This window comes from Nerophis lumbriciformis, linkage group LG12 (genome assembly GCF_033978685.3).
Source record: "Nerophis lumbriciformis linkage group LG12, RoL_Nlum_v2.1, whole genome shotgun sequence".
NCBI classification, from domain to species: Eukaryota; Metazoa; Chordata; class Actinopteri; order Syngnathiformes; family Syngnathidae; genus Nerophis; species Nerophis lumbriciformis.
Genome location: NC_084559.2, coordinates 2,022,501 through 2,045,720, shown reverse-complemented (window position 1 = coordinate 2,045,720; position 23,220 = coordinate 2,022,501). Strand labels below are relative to the sequence as shown.

At 40.2% G+C, this 23,220-nt stretch overlaps 2 protein-coding genes across 2 annotated transcripts in view; both read right to left on the bottom strand.

The window, feature by feature from the left end:
- Nucleotides 1–23,220, bottom strand: part of LOC140679238 (thioredoxin reductase 2, mitochondrial-like) — a 132,468-nt gene that overhangs the window by 106,487 nt on the left and 2,761 nt on the right. The window contains exons 2-7 of the mRNA XM_072914238.1: nucleotides 18,234–18,299; nucleotides 18,089–18,145; nucleotides 10,621–10,765; nucleotides 10,180–10,254; nucleotides 2,340–2,418; nucleotides 1,998–2,060 (exon numbers count right to left, since the gene is read on the bottom strand). Coding sequence (XP_072770339.1) covers nucleotides 1,998–2,060; nucleotides 2,340–2,418; nucleotides 10,180–10,254; nucleotides 10,621–10,765; nucleotides 18,089–18,145; nucleotides 18,234–18,299 — 485 coding nt within the window. The remainder of the gene's footprint in view (nucleotides 1–1,997; nucleotides 2,061–2,339; nucleotides 2,419–10,179; nucleotides 10,255–10,620; nucleotides 10,766–18,088; nucleotides 18,146–18,233; nucleotides 18,300–23,220) is intronic.
- Nucleotides 14,177–15,336, bottom strand: LOC140679210 (uncharacterized). The gene is made up of 2 exons (XM_072914190.1): nucleotides 15,222–15,336; nucleotides 14,177–15,154 (listed from the first exon to the last, which is right to left on the bottom strand). The coding sequence occupies exon 2, from the start codon at nucleotides 15,048–15,050 to the stop codon at nucleotides 14,409–14,411; it is 642 nt and encodes a 213-aa protein (XP_072770291.1). The 5' UTR covers nucleotides 15,051–15,154; nucleotides 15,222–15,336; the 3' UTR covers nucleotides 14,177–14,408.

The window sequence follows — 23,220 nt, the reverse complement described above, 5'->3', positions numbered from 1 at the left end:
CTGGCCAGATGAAGCCATCAGGACCACATCATCTGCAAAAAGCAGAGACCTAATCCTGCAGCCACCAAACCAGATCCCCTCAACGCCTTGACTGCGCCTAGAAATTATGTCCATAAAAGTTATGAACAGAATCGGTGACAAAGGGCAGCCTTGGCGTAGTCCAACCCTCACTGGAAACGTGTCCGACTTACTACCGGCAATGCGGACCAAGCTCTGGCACTGATCATACAGGGAGCGGACTGCCACAATCAGACAGTCCGATACCCCATACTCTCTGAGCACTCCCCACAGGACTTCCCGAGGGACACGGTCGAATGCCTTCTCCAAGTCCACAAAACACATGTAGACTGGTTGGGCAAACTCCCATGCACCCTCAAGGACCCTGCCGAGAGTATAGAGCTGGTCCACAGTTCCACGACCAGGACGAAAACCACACTGTTCCTCCTGAATCCGAGGTTCGACTATCCGGCGTAGCCTCCTCTCCAGTACACCTGAATAGACCTTACCGGGAAGGCTGAGGAGTGTGATCCCACGATAGTTAGAGCACACCCTCCGGTTCCCCTTCTTAAAGAGAGGAACCACCACCCCGGTCTGCCAATCCAGAGGTACTGCCCCCGATGTCCACGCGATGCTGCAGAGTCTTGTCAACCAAGACAGCCCCACAGCATCCAGAGCCTTAAGGAACTCCGGGCGGATCTCATCAACACAGACTCCCCATTGGTTTCAAAAAGTAAAATTAATGACTTTTTAAAACGCAGCTGTACGGAGCGGTAGAGAGCAGTACAGAGCAGTTGCGTCTTCCAGTCAGCAGCCCCTCCCCTCTCCCACACACACAACACAGGAGTTGACGACTGCAGCCTGAGAGGTTTACTGGCGACGCTTCATCACCTCATGAAACCGCCGCGAGCGCAGCATAACAACAACAAGAGTGTGTTGTTGCCGGTGCTGTAGCCGTGGCTAACAATCGAGCTCGCCCGGTGACTAACTAACGACACCATGTCTATGGTTTGGGATTATTTTAAAGTGTGTCTGACGGATAAAAAACTGGCAATGACTGCAAAAAGTTGGTTATGCGAGGAGGAACCGAGACGTCTTCCTTTGATACGAGCAATTTGATCTCCCACCTCTTCAAGAATCATAAGGAGATACACGATGAATACAAGCGGAAGATGGATGAAAAGCAAACACCGAAAGCAGCATTTCAGAAGCTCTGGCTGACTGCTAGGCCACTTCAAGCACTCACCACTCGCTTGCAGCACATTTTTGTTACTCATACAAATACGTTAGAGCAGGGCAGATTGAGCCCAGTTTATAATTTCCTGTTATACAGTATGCCAGGCAGTCTACTAAATGAGGACTATGTTATTGTTTACTTTATTACTCTAGTATACTCTGGACTGAAGCTGTGTGCCTTCATTGTTTTTGTAGCTGTTGTTTTGAGGCATGTTAAAAAAAAAAATAAAAAAAAATGGACAGAATTTCTAGGCGCAGTCAAGGCGTTGAGGGGATCTGGTTTGGTGGCTGCAGGATTAGGTCTCTGCTTTTTGCAGATGATGTAGTCCTGATGGCTTCATCTGGCCAGGATCTTCAGCTCTCGCTGGATCGGTTCGCAGCCGAGTGTGAAGCGACTGGGATGAGAATCAGCACCTCCAAGTCCGAGTCCGTGGTTCTCGCCCGGAAAAGGGTGGAGTGCCATCTTCGGGTTGGGGAGGAGATCTTTCCCCAAGTGGAGGAGTTCAAGTACCTCGGAGTCTTGTTCACGAGTGGGGGAAGAGTGGATCGTGAGATCGACAAGCGGATCGGTGCGGCGTCTTCAGTAATGCGGACGCTGTATCGATCCGTTGTGGTGAAGAAGGAGCTGAGCCGGAAGGCAAGTTAGATTCCCAGCTGAAAATGTACTATTTCACTGGTTTGACCTTGTTTGTATAAGACAACCGAGCTTGGCGCCGACAAACAAAGACATCCTGTGAGTGACTGATACAAACAATGACACTAACATTAGTCGGGAGTTTGGGTCGTCCACCTGTAGCAATCACAATGTTCTTGGCAGTCAGGGTCATCTGCATGAAAAGAGAGAAGGATGTGAAGTAGCAGTCATTGTTCATATCCTTGGAAAAACAAGGAAATGTCAGATGAAGAAGGCAAGTGGTCTCCAAAGTGTTTTCACTCTAACCATTTAGGGCAAAAAGTTTCTTCACACACAGTATTTTCGTCATGCTCTCATGTTTGATGACGATAAACCATTCTATTCTATTTTATTCAATGATACTTTTTATAATGTTTAAATGTCATTCAACTTAATATGGAAATCAATGTATTCCTGAGTGCTAACTACCAACCTCCTTCCCTGCTTTTGTGAGTCCTTTGACAGTGTGTTCATCTACCAGGGTCCCTTTCATGTTCAGATACTTCACTTTTCTGCAAAACAAACACAAGAAGCCTTAAAGCTAGACTGGCAGCGGGTAAACTACGGCTGTTCTCACAGTAGGCCAGGGCTCTTTCATGCCTCCACCGTGGCTCCCTTTGGCTTTGAAACAAAATGTCAACAAATAATGGCTACTTAATTTATTACATTTAATTTTATTTAGTTAGTTTACTTGAGCACACGGCAAAAAGTCAGTGTTCAAACAAGACTTTCCAAAACAAGTAAAATTAAAGCTGCAAGCAGCGTTGGTCGGGCCCGCGTATTTGGCAGGTGCTAGTCCTAAGTGTCCCAATACTTTTGTCTACTTGTAGTCCGAAGAGTCCCAAGACTTTTGTCTAGTGTACCTACCTAGTCTGCATTGTGTGGGCACGCTGGTGCATCCTGCTTTTAAGCAGCCATCTTAAAAAAACTGCAGCGCAACAGCATCAGCGCAGCGGTTCTTTGAAGGGTCATAAAATCAAAACCGGAGCAGGTATCAAAACTCTTTCGCCAACTTTTAATCAGAAGGGTTCAATCTCTCTCCTGTGTTAGTTTGAAGCTGAAACAACAAACGCGCTCAGAGGAGATAATGAATGAAGAAAGGTGACTGGTTTTTACAAAGATTTTGTTTTGAAGGGGGAATAGCAAACTTCCTGTTGATTTTTGCTGGGGGTTGTCAATTTATGAAATGTAGTTCTAAGTGAGACCTACATAGAGGTTTTTGTTTCATGTCTCTCCGACCTTCCCAGTGGGAGTTACAGGCAGTTTTGTCATTTTTTTTCTTCCGAGGAGCAGTTTTTTCTGCGTTTTATTCAAAAATTGCGGTAGAGCGCAATTTTGAGATTTGGGGTTAGGTTTTTTTTATTAGATCGCAATTTTTGCCAGTCCTGATGTGTGCGTTCAGTTTGGTGAGTTTTGAAGCATGTTAAGGGGGTCAAATTACAGCTCAAAGAGGCAAAAGTGACTGTTTTTAGTACTTTTTTGTCTTGAAGGGGGAATTGCCAACTTCCTGTTGATTTTAGCCCGAGAATGTACTATTATAAAATCTAGGTCTGAGTCAGACCTACATAGAGGTTTTTGTTTCATGTCTCTCCGACCTTCCTAGTGGGAGTTACAAGCAGTCTAGTTTTTTTTCCCTAGGGGGCGCTAGAGCGCAATTTTGAGTTTTGTGGTTTGGTTTTTTTTTTAAAAAGGCAATTTTCGCAGGTCCTGATGTGTGGGTCAAATATGGTGAGTTTTGAAGCATGTTAAGTGGGTCAAATTACAGTTTGTTGTGGCGGCGGAAGAATAAAGAATAATAAAATCTTACAAATACAATAGGTCCTTATGTCCCATTGCATAAGGACTCCCTTTGGGAGTCCTTATGCAATGGGCCATGCGGGCCCTAATTAGCTAACCTCAATGAACCCAAAAATACCTTAAAATAAGTATATTCTCACTAATAACAAGTGCACTTTTCTTGGTAGAAGAAAAAAAGAGACCTTTTTGCTCAATATGTTGAAAAATATTCTTAAATTTAGTAAATTCTAGTGCCTTTATCTTGACATAATGATATGCGCTCGGCATTACATTTTTTGAAACCAACAATCTTATACTAAAAACTAATTTATTGTTCTTAATGGAAAGGCAACAAGGCAACCGCTTGTTACTCTCGGGGTCTCCTAGCCGCTCAGGCAAATCATATTGTCTAAAAATGCATTTTTCCATGGATAACATGACATCATCACGCCAAGTGCGTGCTCTTTCAGTCAATTAGTGCGCATATATACGGCCCGGCCCCCGGCCAAAATTTTTTGAATTGTCATTTTGAGGAAATTATCTGAATGTGCATGAACTATTTCTGTTCAAAATTGTTAGAAATGTCACATGTTAAAAGTTTAAATATTAACTGTCAGTTTACTGTACTGTGCCAACTGTACTACTATATGAGTACCTATTTTCTATTGTTTCATTGAAAATAAAACAGCAAAGTCCATTTGGCTGTCATCTGTTTTAATTATGAGACACAATTGTGTCAAAGTCATGATTTCTTTTTTCATGCTTGAAATAAGAAATGATGACTTTAAAAAAGTAGTTTTATACTTGTGAGTGTTGATGACACAGCTTTGCAACACTTGATATTCTAGTTTCAAGCATGTTTTACTCAATATAGGTCATCAAATCTCAGCAACAAGCTGTAATATCTTACTGAGATCATTTAGGACCAAAACACTTAAAACAAGTAAAACACTCCAACATAAAATCTGCTTAATGAGAAGAATTATCTTATTAGACAGAAAATAAGCAAATATCACCCTTTTTTGAGATATTTAATCTTACTTAGATTTCAGTTTTTGCAGTGCATTTGTTATTTTGGAGATTTCTGGGATCTTGTCATATGAAAATAAAACATATTTTAATATATTCGATTTAAACGTATTTCACAGCCCCCATGGGTCATCTCTTGCTGCCAAGCATTAGTATTGTTTTTAGCGGTCAAGCTAAACGGATCAAAAAAGAGAAACATTTGAGACTCAGTGGCCTAGTGGTTAGAGTGTCAGCCCTGAGATGGGTAGGTTGTGAGTTCAAACCCCGGCCGAGTCATACCAAAGACTATAAAAATGGGACCCATTACCTCCCTGCTTGGCACTCAGCATCAAGTGTTGGAATTGGGGGTTAAATCACCAAAAATGATTCCCGGGCACGGCACCGCTGCTGCTCACTGCTCCCCTCACCTCCCAGGGGGTGAACAAGGGGATGGGTCAAATGCAGAGGACAGATTTCACCACACCTAGTGTGTGTGTGACAATCATTGGTACTTTAACTTTGACTAACATTTTTTAATTTCATTGATGACGAGGTTGTTGTTTTCCCTTTTTTAGTCAAATTAAATATGCCGCAGTTTTAATTCATTAATAAGGGAAGGAACAGTGTATTTTTTTCTACTGGTCAAAATAATTTGGTGATTTGCTTCGTTATACCCAGAAATAAAATGTGAGTCGTTTTATGTCAAGTGTTTGATTTCATCAATTCTATAGCGCAAGTGTAACGGAACTATAAGTGGCGTTATCGTCATTTTGGGAATCGAACAGAGTTTGCGGCTCTACGTGGGTTTTATTTGGGGAGAAATGGCTTTTGTACACTGCAAAAACTGACATCTAAGTAAGATTAAATATCTCAAATAAGGGTGATATTTGCTTATTTTCTGTCTGATAAGATAATTCTTCTCACTAAGCAGATTTTATGTTAGAGTGTTTTACTTGTTTTAAGTGTTTTGGTCCTAAATGATCTCAGTAAGATATTACAGCTTGTTGCTGAGATTTGATGACCTATATTGAGTAAAACATGCTTGAAACTAGAATATCAAGTGTTGCAAAGCTGTGTCATCAACACTCACAAGTATAAAACTACTTTTTTAAAGTAATCATTTCTTATTTCAAGCATGAAAAAAAAATCATGACTTTGACACAATTGTGTCTCATAATTAAAACAGATGACAGCCAAATGGACTTTGCTGTTTTATTTTCAATGAAACAATAGAAAATAGGTACTCATATAGTAGTACAGTTGGCACAGTACAGTAAACTGACAGTTAATATTTAAACATTTGACATTTCTAACAATTTTGAACAGAAATAGTTCATGCACATTCAGATAAATTCTTCAAAATTACAATTAAAAATGTTTTGGCCGGGGGCCGGGCTGTATATATGCGCACTAATTGACTGAAAGAGCACACACTTGGCGCGATGATGTCATGTTATCCATGGAAAAATGCATTTTTAGACAATATGATTTGCCTGAGCGGCTAGTAGAACCCAAGAGTAACAAGCGCTTGCCTTGTTGCCTTTCCATTAAGAACAATAAATTACTTTTTAGTATAAGTTTGCTGGTTTCAAGAAATGTAATGCCGAGCGCATATCATTATGTCAAGATAATGGCACTAGCATTTACTTCATTTAAGAATACTTTTCAACATATTGAGCAAAAAGGTCTCTTTTTTTTTTCTACCAAGAAAAGTGCACTTGTTATTAGTGAGAATATACTTATTTTAAGGTATTTTTGGGTTCATTAAAGTTAGCTAATTAGGGCCCACATGGCCCATTGTATAAGGACTCCCAAAGGGAGTCCTAATGCAATGGGACATAAGGACCTATTGAATTTGTAAGGTTTTATTATTATTATTATACCGGCCGCCTCTTTGAGCACTAATTTGACCCACTTAACATGCTTCAAAACTCACCATATTTTACCCACACATCAGGACCTGCGAAAATTGCCTTTTTATAAAAAAAAACGAACCCCAAAACTCAAAATTGCGCTCTAGCGCCCCCTAGGGGGAAAAAAACTAGACTGCCTGTAACTCCCACTAGGAAGGTCGGAGAGACATGAAACAAAAACCTTTATGTAGGTGTGATTTACACCTACCTTTCATAATTGTACATCCTCGGGCAAAAATCAACAGGAAGTTGGCAATTCCCCCTTCAAGACAAAAAAGTACTAAAAACAGTCACTTTTGCCTCTTTGAGCTGCATTTTCACCCACTTAACATGCTTCAAAACTCACCAAACTGAACACACACATCAGGACTGGCTATAATTGTGATCTAATGAAAAAACCTAACCCCAAATCTAAAAATTGCGCTCTACCGCAATTTTTGAATAAAACGCAGAAAAAACTGCTCCTCGGAAGAAAAAAATGACATAACTGCCTGTAACTCCCACTGGGAAGGTCGGAGAGACATGAAACAAAAACCTCTATGTAGGTCTCACTTAGACCTACATTTCATAAATTGACAACCCCCAGCAAAAATCAACAGGAAGTTTGCTATTCCCCCTTCAAAACAATTTTTTTGTAAAAACCGGTCACCTTCCTTCAAAAACGATTTCCTCTGAGCGCGTTTGTCGTTTCGCCTTCAAACTAACACAGGAGAGAGATTGATCCCTTTTGATTACAATGACAGAAGCGCTTTTTTTCTAACTGCTCCGGTTTTGATTTTATGACCCTTCAAAGACCCGCTGCGCTGCTGTTTTTTTAAGATGGCTGCTTAAAAGCAGGAAGCACCAATGTGCCCACACAATGCAGACAAGGTAGGTACACTAGACAAAAGTCTTGGGACACTTCAGACTAAAAGTAGACAAAAGTATTGGGACACTTATGACTATCACTGGACAAAAGTATTGGGACATTTAGGACTAGCACCTGCCAAATATGCGGGCCCGACCAATGCTGCTTGCAGCTTTAATTTTACTTGTTTTGGAAAGTCTTGACAAGCCAAATTTTCTTGTTCTATTGGCAGATAATTTTGCTTAGTTCAAATAAAATACCCTTAATTTTTGTATTTTTTCTTCTTCTTTTTGAACACTGACTTTTTGCAGTGTATGCTGAAGGTTGCGACCCCTGCACTAGGCCAGTCACACGATGCATGGCCCACTTCCCACCTGAAGTGCAGGATGTTTGAGAGTGCTTTGAAAAGGGCTCATGTTTGACACACACTTATTATTATTTGGCATAATTGGAATAGGTGGGTCATGGCACGGCACGATTGCATGCCCAATCGCACGTGGGCAAGCATGCGCAACATAATGACGATAATGCAATCACGCGTTGCAGGTTTTTTACGATAACAGACACATTTTATAATAGAAATTAAATAAACTCATTCCAAAAGTCAAATTCATGTGCATAATGAAGACATGCCATTTAATAAGTGCAAATGCTCCTCTTACAAGTAGTCAGTGACAGATGTCACCTTCCACACAATAGTCAGTATGACTCAAAATACAACGAGAAGTAATCCACAAAGTAATACGGCAGTAATAGCAATTGTCAAAGCTCTAATGCCAGTTTTTTCATTCAAGTTGTATCGTGATATTTGCATAATATTTCAGTCATTCCTACAACTTTTAGTGCCATATGAAGTTTAAATCAACCACATCTTCAGCTCCGTTTTAAGAGGAAAAAGTCTTGTAGCGCCTCCCATAAGCATACTTGCCAACCCTCCCGGATTTTCCGGGAGACTCCCGAAATTCAGCGGCTCTCCCGAAAACCTCCCGGGACAAATTTTCTCCCGAAAATCTCCCGAAATTCAGGCCGAGCTGGAGGCCACGCCCCCTCCAGCTCCATGCGGACCTGAGTGACGTGTTGACAGCCTGTTCACACGTCCGCTTTCCCACAATATAAACAGCTAATGATGGAGGGCGAGTTATTGGTTTCTTATGTGTGTTTATTGTTAGGCAGTTTCATTAACGTCCTCCCAGCGCGGTAACAACACACAACAGCAGTCAAATTTTTGTCTACCGTAAAGCAGTTCGTCTGCCATAAACAGCAATGTTGTGACACTTTTAAACAGGACAATACTGCCATCTACTGTACATGCATATGTGACCCACCCATAATGTGTCACATTTTTGTGTTGATTTATTTATTTTATTTTGTGGTTTGAATTCGTTTTTGGAGCTGTCATTACACATTTATCAGTATTCACATTGGTCAGTAGGGGGCAGTAGGGCGTTTCTTCCCAATTGAATGCTATCACCTGCAGACCGGAAGTGTCTTGTCATTCTGATGAGAGCGACCAATCTGTGAACAATTGAAACGTACTGTGTGCTTTTTCCTCCTGTATAACAGGTTAGTTTTGGTTAATCAACTCACTGAATAATATCCATGTGATCTTTATAAGTTTAAGTACACATTCTGATGGTGGAGCCTAACTCTAAAGTGTTTGTGAGTTGTAGTTTGTATTTGTGAATGAATCCAGTGCACAGTAATCAATACAAAAAGGCGACGTGAGTGCGCAATGTTTATATAGGAACTTCTGATCCTAATTCAGACTCCCAAATTAGAGCTCCCGTTTTCTTATTGATTTTATAATGTATATTTGTATAATGTGTGTGTTCTGAAATAGTGACAGAGAATAGAACAAGGATGGACAATTCAACCCTTAACTCAACAATGAGTAGATGAGTGTACCGGTATATGTGTAAATAAATGAACACTGAAATTCAAGTATTTCTTTTATTTATTTACATATATATATATATATATATATATATATATATATATGTAATAAAAAAAATATATATAGCTAGAATTCACTGAAAGTCAAGTATTTCTTATATATATATATATATATATATATATATATATATATATCTCTTAACCACGCCCCCAACCACGCCCCCCGCCCCACCACGCCTCCCACCCCCCACCTCCCGAAATTGGAGGTCTCAAGGTTGGCAAGTATGCATAAGTCTATCAAGTCTCCCCACCCATAAAACAAATAACATATTACATTTAACTGGAATTAAATGTTTGTCGTGTAATGCTAATTTCTTAATGAATAAAGTCACCCAATAAATAAAAGATGCACATGTGATGGCAGTACCCTACAATTGTGAGTGAGCATGCTGGCTAATATACGTAACGGAAATATTTTTTAGGTTTATACCCTCAAGTGTAATCACTTGGATTTATAAAAAAAAAAAATCAGATAGAGTGACATAGCATAATAATTAGTTTATTTGCATTCAGTAACTAAAAGACAAATTAATGCATTTCCTAGAGGCCAGGCTCTTAAGAAAATTGGTAAACAAAATTGTATTACCGTAAAATCCCTTCAGTCACCGTAGAAGTAACAATTTTTGGACTTTATCAAGTAAATTATATCAGTGTTCTGTATTGGTAAGTGGGTGAGAGTTTAACATGTCAGCGATATTGCAGATGAAAATAAAATGGTGTTAGAATTCAAATACTATAGAACAAACAATGTGGTTGGGCTATTGTATTGTACTGACTTGTCCTGGAGCTGGACCCGGTGACCCCAGTTTAGAGATCTGACGTGGTTCTGAATTGCCTCCGCCATGGTAACCCTGCAAGAACATGAGAAGGTTACAAAAAAAGACCACACTGAAACATCACCAAATGTGTTGTCAACAAACAATACGTGTTGGTTCACAGGATTGGGTGAACAATAGCCAAATAAAAAACAGGAAAGCAAATTTAAATTGAACAAAAGACTCTTGCTCTGTACGCTGAACTTATGGTGTATTTAGTATGTAAAATTCAAATCTCCCTACTCACATGCATCTATTACAGGACGGTAGAAAGGACAATGCAACGATGCAATGCAAGGACTAACTTGAATGATGTGTACTTCTGAAAAAATACCACTAGATGGTGCTGCTAAGTTAATTATGGTCTGGTTTGCCTCACAAGTTTCCCTCTCCAAACCTTACCAGTCATGTGAAATTGGTCCTGAGATCTGCCAACCATACTTCTTGGCATCTTTGATTGCGGTGCCAAGCAGAGCCGCCTGGTGCATGAGCTTCTTCGGTATGCAGCCAACATTAACACACGTGCCACCGAGCCCCCACTTGGTGCCTGGAGGATGCAGACGTGTACATTTGCATTACAGTGCAGCATGGGTGTCCAAACTTTTTTTCCCATTGAAGGCCGCAAACAGAAAAATCCAAGTATGTGGGGGCCATTTAGATATTATTCATTTTCAAAATCATTTTTAACTTTAAGGGCTCCCCTCAAGTTGGGTCCCAGGGAACCCGGAAGGGTCTCAGTCATAAAAATATTAAAAATAAGTCATATATTCATGTTTTATCGCTTAAATCGCTAGATCGACTTTAGGTCTGTCAATATAAAGTTGTATTTAGTTATTTATGTTTTATGGCAAAACACACAATATGCAAAATTTTCTCCGTAAACACATTTCAAAGTGGAATATTTGATGTGACGTAATAGGTGTCTTAAATAGGTCAGTATTGATTGATTCTATTGCATTATTTTTTGAGCAATGCCAGTTTTTAAAAAATCCCACTAAAATTATTGGGGATCCAAAAGGGCCGCTAAAAATATGGTAGGTCTTTTTTTTTTTAAATTTTTTTACTTTCTCTGAATCAACTCCAGATCTATTTGCAAACCTGCCAACTTTTGAAATCAGAAAAACCTAGTAGCCAGGGTTCAGGGGCCGCAGGCCCCGGTAGGTCCAGGACAAAATGATTATTAGCATTCAGACATGTTAAAATGTTGCTAAAACCATCACTTTTCTATCAGTCACAGTGACTTTTCAAAACAAAAATATTAAAGCAAAAATCATATGGGTTGATTGACATGTTTATTGTGTAAGCTAACTTCAATAGTTTGAAATTATTTTGACAGTTAATGCCAGTTATCCTGTCAACCTTTCACAAGACTTCAATTTGTTAATTGAAAGTATAAACAGTATAAACAACTTTTACAGTAAACAAATGGTAAAACAGTACTAAACAATTCCATTTAAAAACAAATTGGTGTCATTATTAACTTTCTGTCCAAGCTTGTATAATCTACTGCCTTGTTCAATTGTAAACAATATTGTGTGCCTAAAATTCACATTTCTATCACAATTATCATACTGTAAACATGGTAAGCTAACTTCATTAAAATTAATAGTCCTGTCAATAGCATGGAATTACAATTCAAATGTAGTTTTTTTGTAAGCCTTTCAAAATATGAAAAATTAATAAAAATTAATTTAAGCCATCAGACACTTGAAAAGTGGCACATCACATCTCTAATGTAATCATTTTAACTTTTCAACAGAAATAGCACTGCAAAAATATTAAGGACATACTTCTGTATTTTGGTAGTTATGCTGTCAACATTTAACAAGATTTCTTCAACTTGGACTTGAAAGCATAAATAGTATAAACACTTTTAACAGTATAACAGTACTAAACAATTCCAATAGATAACATTGGTGTCATTACCTTTTTGTGGCTAAAATCCAAATTTATTCTATCAGATTGATCATACTGCAAAAATGATATGGTAACTTTATGATAAGTTTACTTGAAGTGACATAAAACACTGAAAGTGATTGTTCCTATAACCCCTTTGTTTCAAATGTTTGTTCCACTTGTGGCAGTCGGGCACCAGCATACCGTCTTTGACAACTTGAAGTGGCATAAAACACTGAAAGTGATTTTTCCTATAACCCCTTTGTTTTAAATGTTTTATGCCACTTCAAGTTATAGGAGAACAAAGGACTTCTTTCATTTAAGGTTTGTGATAAACCATCAAACTCATTCGTTAAAAGGACTCTATAGTAATATAAAGTGAGTTTTTCTGGACATTATCATGCAAGAAAAGTTTATTTTTGGGACCGCGATCACCGCGTAATGATTTTTAAAGGTTGCATTACAAACATTTAACTGTCCCATGTGATCAGCCAGTGCGATTGGAAGTCCATGCTCAATTATTGCCTCCGTAAATAAAACTTCGGCATTTATCACATCCAAAGAATCTGTTTGGGCGACGAAAAACGTTGAAAGTATTCCACTTGTATCGCTAGCAACGGCATTAGACTTGTGTTTTTTTGTCCCAACGTGGTCTTTTACATCGCTAATTCCTCCGTGTCCGATCGAAAAATCTTGTCTGCACAAGGTGCAATTCGCGTAGTTTTCACCCTTTTTGGAACGGATAATTATTCCCGGATAGGCTTTTGAATATTCTACACGGAATGACTGCAGTTTTCTTTTCGGTTTAAGACTCGTTTGCGATTTTTCTCCGGCTGATTCCATGATCGTTCGCTCGTTTGGAAACAATGGCAACTGGTGCCTCGTGCTTGGCAGCGGTGCTATAAATAACCTCGCGCGTGGCATTGGGAATGGCTCGATAGGAAGTTACGGGAAGCAGTGTCGATTGTCATTGTTGTTACGAGATTTCGTGAATAAAACTTAAAAAAAATTTTTTTTTTTTAATTAATGAAAAAACATATTTTTTATCACTGCAACCGTAACCCGGAATAGGTTGATGAAAACCGTACTAATTACGGGAAAACCGGAGTAGTTGGCAGGTATGTATTTGTGGATTATACGTTTTTAATTACTGCGATGAGATGGTGACTTGTCCAGGGTGTACACCGCCTTCCGCCCGAATGCAGCTGAAATAGGCTCCAGCACCCCCCGCGAGCCCAAAAAGGGACAAGCGGTAGAAAATGGATGGATGGATGGACGTTTTTAATTATGTTTTAAGTGGATTATTTTTGTGTTGTCGTTTTATGCTTTTTTTACTTTGTTTTTATATAACAAACAACCAAAATATGCTATAAAATATTTTGTAGTGCAATATTTGATGTGAAGTATAATAATTCGTAAAAAAGATTAGTTTTGATTCATTATTACTTTTTGAGCAATGGCAGCTTTAACCCTTGTGTGGTGTTTGGGTCTGTGGGACCCTTTTTTCGATTTTTTTTAAAAGAAAAATTATACAATTATTTAATTTTTCAAACTGGGACTCACTGGCTTTGGCTCATTTTCTGTGAAGAACATACATCAGAATACATATTTAATGACCACACACCATACACATTTCTATTACATATAAGATGTTCGGGTCCACTGGACCCGGGGCTAATAGAAGTGTGGAAATTGATGTTCTGTGTACCACACACCCACCCACACACACGCACACAGCAGGCCTAGACAGGAGGAGGACAGAGTGTAGCTACACAGAACATCAGAAGGTGAAATGTGCGAGAAAATGAGAGCAGACAGTGTTGACAAACAATGTTTTTCAACCTTGTGTGGGAACCGCAGGTGCAGAGACACAAAAGAAGAATCCCTGTGGGATGCAGAAACTGGCAGAGAAATTTCCATGCAACATTCATATTGTTGTTACTCAGCTAGTGTTTGTGGGTCTTAGACTTAGACTTACTCTTTATTGTCATTCAAATTTGAACTTTGCAGTACAAATAAGAATGAAATTGTGTTGCATTAGCTCATGGAAGTGCAGGATAAAAAAAGCAATAAGGTGCAGATATAAATAAATAGGTTACTGTACAGATAAATATATTGCACTTTTGCATATGCATCCAGGTTTATGGATGTATGTTATATTGTCTTTATATTCCAACCAGTTAATCCATTTTTGGGGAGAATTGAGGGGATTATTATGATGCGTTCAAGAGTCTGATGGCCAAAGGGAAGAAGCTGTTACAGAACCTCTGCTATGGAGGCTGCAGAACCTCTTTCTAGAGTCCAGCAGTGAAAACAGTCCTTGGTGGGGGTGGGAGGAGTCTCTGCAGATTTTCTGAGCCCTGGTCAGGCAGCGGCTTTTTGCCATCTCCTGGATAGGAGGAAGAGGAGTGCTGGTGATCTTTTCCGCCGTCCTCACCACTCTCTGCAGAGACTTCCAGTCTGAGGCACTGCCGGCTCCAGTCCAGACAGAGATGCTGTTGGTCAGCAGGCTCTCTATAGTGCCTCTGTAGAATGTGCTGAGAATGGGGGGGAGGGAGCTGTGTTCTTTTCATCTGACGCAAAAAGTGCATGCGCTGCTGAGCTCTTTTTACAAGAGCTCCGGTGTGTAGGGACCAGGTCATATTGTCAGTTATCTGCACCCCCAGGAACATGGTGCTGCTTACCATCTCCACCGCTGTGCCGTTGATGAAGAGTGGAGCGTGGCTGGACTGGTGCTTCCTGAAGTCGACGATGATCTCCTTGGTCTTGTCGAGGTTCAGGACCAGGTTGTTGGTTCTGCACCAGTCAACCAGATGTTTCACCTCCTCCCTGTAGTCCATGTCGTTGTTGTCACGGATGAGGCCCACCACTGTCGTGTCGTCTGCATACTTCACAATGTGGTTAGTAGTGGACCTGGCGCAGCAGTCATGGGTCATCAACGTGAACAGCAGTGGACTCAGGACGCAGCCCTGGGGGGAGCCGGTGCTCAGGGAGATGGCACTGGAGGTGTTGTTGCCCACTCTCACAGATTGGGGTCTGTCTGTGAGGAAGTCAAGCAGCCAGTTGCAAAGGGGGGTACTGAATCCAAGGGGGGCCAGTTTGCTCACCAAGTGCTGCGGGATGATGGTGTTGAATGCTGAGCTGAAGTCCAGGAACAACATCCGCACGTGTGTGTCCTTTCCTTCCAGATGTTCTAAGCTCAGGTGGAGTGCAGAGGAGATGGCGTCCTCTGTGAAGCGGTTAGGGCAGGGGTCGGCAACCCGCGGCTCTTAGCGCCGCCCTAGTGACTCTCTGGAGCTTTTTCAGAAATGTATGAAAAATGGAAAAAGATGAGGGGAAAACAATCTATTTTTTGTTTTAATATGGTTTCTGTAGGAGGACAAACATGACACAAACCTCCCTAATTGTTATAAAGCACACTGTTTATATTAAACATGCTTCACTGATTCGAGTATTTGGCGAGCGCCGTTTTGTCCTACTAATTTTGGCGGTCCTTGAACTCACCTTAGTTTGTTTACATGTATAACTTTCTAGGACGTGTTTTATGCCACTTCTTTTTCTGTCTCATTTTGTCCACCAAACTTTTAAGGTTGTGCATGAAAGGTGGGTTTTGTTGATGTTATTGACTTGTTGGAGTGCTAATCAGACATATTTGGTCACTGCATGACTGCAAGCTAATCGATGCTAACATGCTATTTAGGCTAGCTATATGTACATATTGCATCATAATGCCTCATTTGTAGCTATATTTGAGGTCATTTAGTTTCCTTTAAGTCCTCTTAATTCAATTTATATCTCATGACACACTATCTGTATGTAATATGGCTTTTAATTTTTTTGCGGCTCCAGACAGATTTTGTTTTGTATTTTTGGTCCAATATGGCTCTTTCAACATTTTGGGTTGCCGACCCCTGGGTTAGGGCGATAAGCAAACTGGTATGGGTCGAATGTATTCCTTTACCAGCCTCTCGAAGCACTTCATTACAGATGTTTTTTGGGATAAGGTAAACATCTGTTCAGTATTTTAAAATAAAAGTGTTTGATTGTGAGGCATTAAATGTCACAAAATGCAACGGGTCCATCAGACCCACAAACGCTGGCTGAGTAACAACAATATAAACACCACACAAAGGTTAAAGAAAAAAAAAAAAATCAGCATCGCAGGTTTGTATTATTCGAGGCAAAAATGCAACATTTTCTCCTAATATTACACCTGTTTGATTTTTTTTATTTCATTCATTTATGGGTTTTTTAAAAATAGTATTTTAGGCTCAGTTTCCACTGCATACCAAATCAGATTTTTTTGCCCTCCAGTGATTTTTGCCCTCTCGTGATTTTTTTTTTTTTTGCCAGTCTAAACACTCTAAAGTGCTTCAAATCTGATCTTTTGGCATCAGATTCAGGCCACATCAGTCCTGAATACGATTGGAATCTCCATATATCCATCCACATACCTGCCAACTTTTGAAATCAGAAAAACCTAGTAGCCAGGGTCCAGGGGCCGCAGGCCCCGGTAGGTCCAGGACAAAGTCCTGGTGGGGGGTTCAGGCTTCGCCCCCCGACGCAAAATGATTATTAGCATTCAGACAGGTTAAAATGTTGCTAAAACCATCACTTTTCTATCAGTCACAGTGACTTTTCAAAACAAAAATATTACAGCAAAAATCATATGGGTTGATTGACATGTTTATTCTGTAAGCTAACTTCAATAGTTTGAAATTAATTACAGTTAATGCCAGTTATCCTGTCAACCTTTCACAAGACTTCAATTTGTTAATTGAAAGTATAAACGGTATAAACACTTTTTACAGTAAACAAATGGTAAAACAGTACTAAACAATTCCATTAAAAAAAAATTGGTGTCATTATTAACTTTCTGTCCAAGCTTGTATAATCTACTGCCTTGTTCAATTGTAAAAAATATTCTGTGCCTAAAATTCACATTTCTATCACAATTATCATACTGTAAACATGGTAAGCTAACTTCATTAAAATTAATAGTCCTGTCAATAGCATGGAATTACAATTCAAATGCAGTTTTTTTGTAAGCCTTTCAAAAGAATTCAAAATATGAAAAATTAATGAAAATTAATTTAAGCCATCAGACACTTGAAAAGTGGCACATCACATCTCTAATGTAATCATTTTAACTTTTCAACAGAAATAGCACTGCAAAAATATTAAGGACATACTTCTGTATTTTGGTAGTTATGCTGTCAACATTTAACAAGATTTCTTCAACTTGGACTTGAAAGCATAAATAGTATAAACACTTTTAACAGTATAACAGTACTAAACAATTCCAATAGATAACATTGGTGTCATTACCTTTTTGTGGCTAAAATCCAAAAAACGTTGAAAGTTTTCCACTTGTATCGCTAGCAACGGCATTAGACTTGTGTTTTTTTGTCCCAACGTGGTCTTTTACATCGCTAATTCCTCCGTGTCCGATCGAAAAATCTTGTCTGCACAAGGTGCAATTCGCGTAGTTTTCACCCTTTTTGGAACGGATAATTATTCCCGGATAGGCTTTTGAATATTCTTCACGGAATGACTGCAGTTTTCTTTTCGGTTTAAGACTCGTATGCGATTTTTCTCCGGCTGATTCCATGATCGTTCGCTCGTTTGGAAACAATGACAACAAGTGCCTCGTGCTTGGCAGCGGTGCTATAAATAGCCTCGCGGAATGGCTCGATAGGAAGTTACGGGAAGCAGGTCGAATGTCATTGTTGTTACGCGATTTCGTGAATAAAACTTTAAAAAAAAAATTTTTTTTTAATTAATGAAAAACCGTATTTTTTATCACTGCAACCGTAACCCGGAATAGGTTGATGAAAACCGTACTAATTACGGGAAAACCGGAGTAGTTGGCAGGTATGCATCCATCCATTCAAGAAGAAGTCAAAATGCGAGCAACATGCATTACAACTAACTTTGTGTGAGTGTTACTAAGTAATTAGTATGTTGTGTTCACCTTTAACAGAGGGCTCCACATAATCCAGAACGGCAACGCTGAGTCCGAGTTCAGCAGCTGTTATAAACAGCACACAATATCATGTTATTTGTCAGAAGCAAATGTGCAGTATGGTATCTTTTTTATTTTTTTTTACAGTTCTCACCTTCCTTGGAACAGGCAAGCCCTCCTGAACCGCCTCCAACGACCACCACGTCGTACTCATACTTCCCTGCATGAACACGTTGGATAATTAAGTCAATACAAAACAGCACGATATTAGCAGCATGTTTAATGTATTGTACTGTACATGAGAAAGCTATTTAAAAGACAGTTAAAATTAAAGCTGCAAGCAGCATTGGTCGGGCCCGCATATTTGGCAGGTGCTAGTCCTAAATGTCCCAATACTTTTGTCCAGTGGTAGTCATAAGTGTCCCAATACTTTTGTCTACTTTTAGTCTGAAGTGTCCCAAGACTTTTGTCGAGTGTACCTACCTTGTCTGCATTGTGTGGGCACGTTGGTGCTTCCTGCTTTTAAGCAGCCATCTTAAAAAAAAACAGCAGCGCAGCAGCATCAGCGCAGCGGGTCTTTGAAGGGTCATAAAATCAAAACCGGAGCAGTTAGAAAAAAAGCGCTTCTGTCATTGTAATCACAAGGGTTCAATCTCTCTCCTGTGTTAGTTTGAAGGCGAAACGACAAACGCGCTCAGAGGAGATCGTTTTTGAAGGAAGGTGACCGGTTTTTACAAAAAATTTGTTTTGAAGGGGGAATAGCAAACTTCCTGTTGATTTTTGCTGGGGGTTGTCAATTTATGAAATGTAGGTCTAAGTGAGACCTACATAGAGGTTTTTGTTTCATGTCTCTCCGACCTTCCCAGTGGGAGTTACAGGCAGTTATGTCATTTTTTTCTTCCGAGGAGCAGTTTTTTCTGCGTTTTATTCAAAAATTGCGGTAGAGCACAATTTTTAGATTTGGGGTTAGGTTTTTTCATTAGATCACAATTTTAGCCAGTCCTGATGTGTGTGTTCAGTTTGGTGAGTTTTGAAGCATGTTAAGGGGGTCAAAATACAGCTCAAAGAGGCAAAAGTTACTGTTTTTAGTACTTTTTTGTCTTGAAGGGGGAATTGCCAACTTCCTGTTGATTTTTGCCCGAGGATGTACAATTATGAAAGGTAGGTGTAAGTCACACCTACATAAAGGTTTTTGTTTCATGTCTCTCCGACCTTCCTAGTGGGAGTTACAGGCAGTCTAGTTTTTTTTCTTCCTAGGGGGCGCTAGAGCGCAATTTTGAGTTTTGCTGTTCGTTTTTTTCATCAAAAGGCAATTTTCGCAGGTCCTGACGTGTGCGTCAAATATGGTGAGTTTTGAAGCATGTTAAGTGGGTCAAATTGCAGCTCAAAGAGGCGGCCGGTATAATAATAATAATAAAACCTTAGAAATTCAATAGGTCCGTATGTCTCATTGCATAAGGACTCCCACAATGGGCCATTCGGGCCCTAATTAAAGCGTTACATTAGCGTTTCAATTAAATGGTTTGTTTCTAATTTAAATTTTTTTTTCTGCTCTCCAAATCTAAACATTGGAACTATTTAACTGGCCTCAACGAAATTGACAAGATCCTGGGTTTGGGGGAACCTGCTTGTCGTGACGGAGCGGTTGTTGCTGGACACGCGACGGACTTTTGGGAGAAGAAGGAGTGCCGCGTGCCTGGCGACCCTTTCAGTCGAGGATGTGAAGATATCCACCTATTCGGAATTATGACAACAGGACATCTGCTGACTGGAGTAAGCGTTGCTCTGGTTTGTCCACAAATTGGAAGTCGCTGGCAGTCTTTAAAGTACCCCAAAGCTGCCACAAATGACTGGAGGATGCGGGAAGAACTGTGGACAGTCTTGCGATTTTGGATCACATCGGACTGTCTGCCCCCGCAGTTTTTGAGGACCAGTCATAGACAATTTAGAGTGAAAAGCAAATTTTATTTGAGGAGAGTAACAACATTACCGTACTTTCCGGACTATAAGCCTCGTTCTGGTCCCTGCGGCTTATACAACGGTGCGACTTTTCTACGGCTTACGGTAACCAGGGGCGCGCACTACCGAGGATGCGCGAGACCGAGGCAGACATCTGGCGCCAGGTAACGAGAGCAAAACAAAGAGTAGGAGAGCGTCAGCGACAGTTTGCGCGAAGGAAGTGTTCATGCAAACACCCTCAATATGGAAAACAAACGGAGAAGTGCATATGATGCTGCTTTTAAGTTAAAGGCAATCGATCTGGCTGTCAAAGAAGGAACTAGAGCTGCTGCACGTACCCTTGACATCAATGAATCAATGGTGAGACGTTGGAGACGGCAGCATGAAGAAATGATTCAATGCAAAAAGACAAAAAAAATCCTTCAGAGGTAATAAAAGCAGATGGCCGGAACTTGAAAACTTTCTTGAGGACTGGGTGAACACACAGAGAGCAGACGGCCGGGGTGTTTCCACCGTGCAGATCCGACTGAAAGCCCAAACAACCGCCAAAGAAATTAATATTAAAGATTTTAGAGGTGGACCATCATGGTGTCTCAGATTTATGAGACGAAAAGGACTGTCCATTAGGGCACGGACGACTCTGAGTCAGCAACTCCCTCCCGACCACAAGGAGAAAATAACAAACTTCCGCGAATTCACACAAAGAAAGATAGACGAATATTCCATCGGACCGGACGAGATAATAAACATGGATGAAGAGGATTTTGGTGGTTTTAGTATGCAGGAGGAAGACGATGACACAATGATTAAAGACTGACTTTTCATATACCGGTAGTAGGCTGGTTATTTTGATAACGTAAACGGCTGCGGGACTGCACTTTTACTGCCGTGTTACAGGCGAGCACTTTGTATTACTCTGCACCGTTGTATTATTTGTACTCTGCACGAATGCTGTTCGCCATGTCAAAGATGTGAAAGTTTGATTGAATGATTGAAAGATTTATTGTTAATAAATGGGACGCTTTGCGTTCCCAAACAGTCATCTCTGTCCCGACAATCCCCTCCGTGGTAGCAGGAACCGCTATATACTACGGTAATTACACATCAAAACGCCTGCGGCTTATAGTCGGTTGCGGCTTATATATGGAGCAATCTGTATTTTCCCCTAAATTTAGCTGGTGCGGATTATAGTCAGGTGCGCCTTATAGTCCGGCAATGACGGTACTCGCAAGCTAATGAAAATGATGGTGAAAAATCTCCTCCCCTTCAACTTGCTGAACACAGACGAATACAAGTACCGTATTTTCCGCACTATTAGCCGCACCTAAAAACCACAAATTTACTCAAAAGCTGACAGTGCGGCTTATAACCCGGTGCGCTTTATATATGGATTAATATTAAGATTCATTTTCATAAAGTTTCGGTCTCGCAACTACGGTAAACAGCCGCCATCTTTTTTCCCCGTAGAAGAGGAAGTGCTTCTTCTTCTACGCAAGCAACCGCCAAGGTAAGCACCCGCCCCCATAGAACAGGAAGCGCTTCTTCTTCTACTGTAAGCAACCACCCGCCCGCGTAGAAGAAGAAGAAGCGCGCGGATATTACGTTTCATTTCCTTTGTGTGTTTACATCTGTAAAGACCACAAAATGGCTCCTACTAAGCGACAGGTTTCTGGTTCATGAAAAGACGCAATCTCTCCATCCGCACACGGACTACTATTTCACAGCAACTGCCTAAAGACTTTCAAGAAAAGCTGGCTACTTTCCGTGCATATTGTAAAAACAAGATAGCTGAAAAAAAGATCTGGCCAGAGAACATTATCAACATGGACGAGGTTCCACTGACTTTTGATATTCCTGTGAACCGCACTGTGGATACAACGGGAGCACGTACGGTGAATATTCGCACCACAGGGAATGAGAAGTCATCCTTCACTGTGGTTCTAGCTTGCCATGCTAATGGCCAGAAACTTCCACCCATGGTGATATTCAAAAGGAAGACCTTGCCAAAAGAGACCTTTCCAGCCGGCGTCATCATAAAACCTAACTCGAAGGGATGGATGGATGAAGAAAAGATAAGCGAGTGGTTAAGGTAAGTTTACGCGAAGAGGCCGGGTGGCTTTTTTCACGCAGCTCCGTCCATGTTGATATACGACTCCATGCGCGCCCACATCACGCTGGTTTTTAATATATTATTAAAGTTTGACTGACCTATCTGACTGTTTTTTTGACATTCCTTTAGCGCAGTTAGATGCGGCTTACAACACGGGGCGGCTTATAGGTGGACAAAGTTTTGAAATATGCCGTTCATTGAAGGCGCGGCTTATAACCCAGGGCGCCTTATGGTGCGGAAAATACGGTAGGTTAATAATTGTATTTTGCTGACATGTAATGGAGCAAAAAGTAAACAACACCATTACTCTGAGATTTGTTTGAAATGTAAAGTGCTGTACAATACAAATTAATGCAGGATTTTCCCTGCATGTATTTTTCTTAGGTGGCCCACTTAAAGGAGCACTAACAGTCAATATTTATTTATTTTATAAAAAATTGTTTTGGGGTAACAACAGTCAATATTTATTTTTTGATTTTTTATTTTCTTAAAAAAATAAAAGTGAGCTTTTGTCAAACCAAGTATTGTGTGTTTTTTTCCATATACAACAACCTATCTGGATTCGATAAGAGAATCGATAAGGAATCGGTTCGATAAGAGGATTCGATAATGGCATCAAAATCGATAATTTCTTAACAAACATCATCCCTACACGCGGCAGGCTTACACACACACACACACACACACACACACACACAATTTTATGTTATTCAAGTATGACATTTTTAAATTCTATTATGGTCATACTCCTGTTTGCGAGCGGCTACGATTTCAGTACTATTGAAGATCTTTGCTCCTTCTCAACTCTGTGGTAATATTCTTTTCACAACATACAACCAATAGTACGTTAATGTTAAATCTTACTTGTGAAAAGTAATCCCCCAATTCCTATTTTCAACAGTCCACTCATTTGAGCAGGAAAACGCTGAACACCAGCCCGGCATCTTTGTTTTCTGCCTGTCAACTGTCAGTTTAGCATCTTTGTTTTCTACCTGTCAACTGTCAGTTTAGCATCTTTGTTTTCTACCTGTCAACTGTCAGTTTAGCATCTTTGTTTTCTACCTGTCAACTG

Excerpts from the sequence above, each read along its gene's own strand:
- LOC140679210 (XM_072914190.1), bottom strand. The coding sequence starts at position 15,050 with ATGACCCATGACTGCTGCGCCAGGTCCACTACTAACCACATTGTGAAG.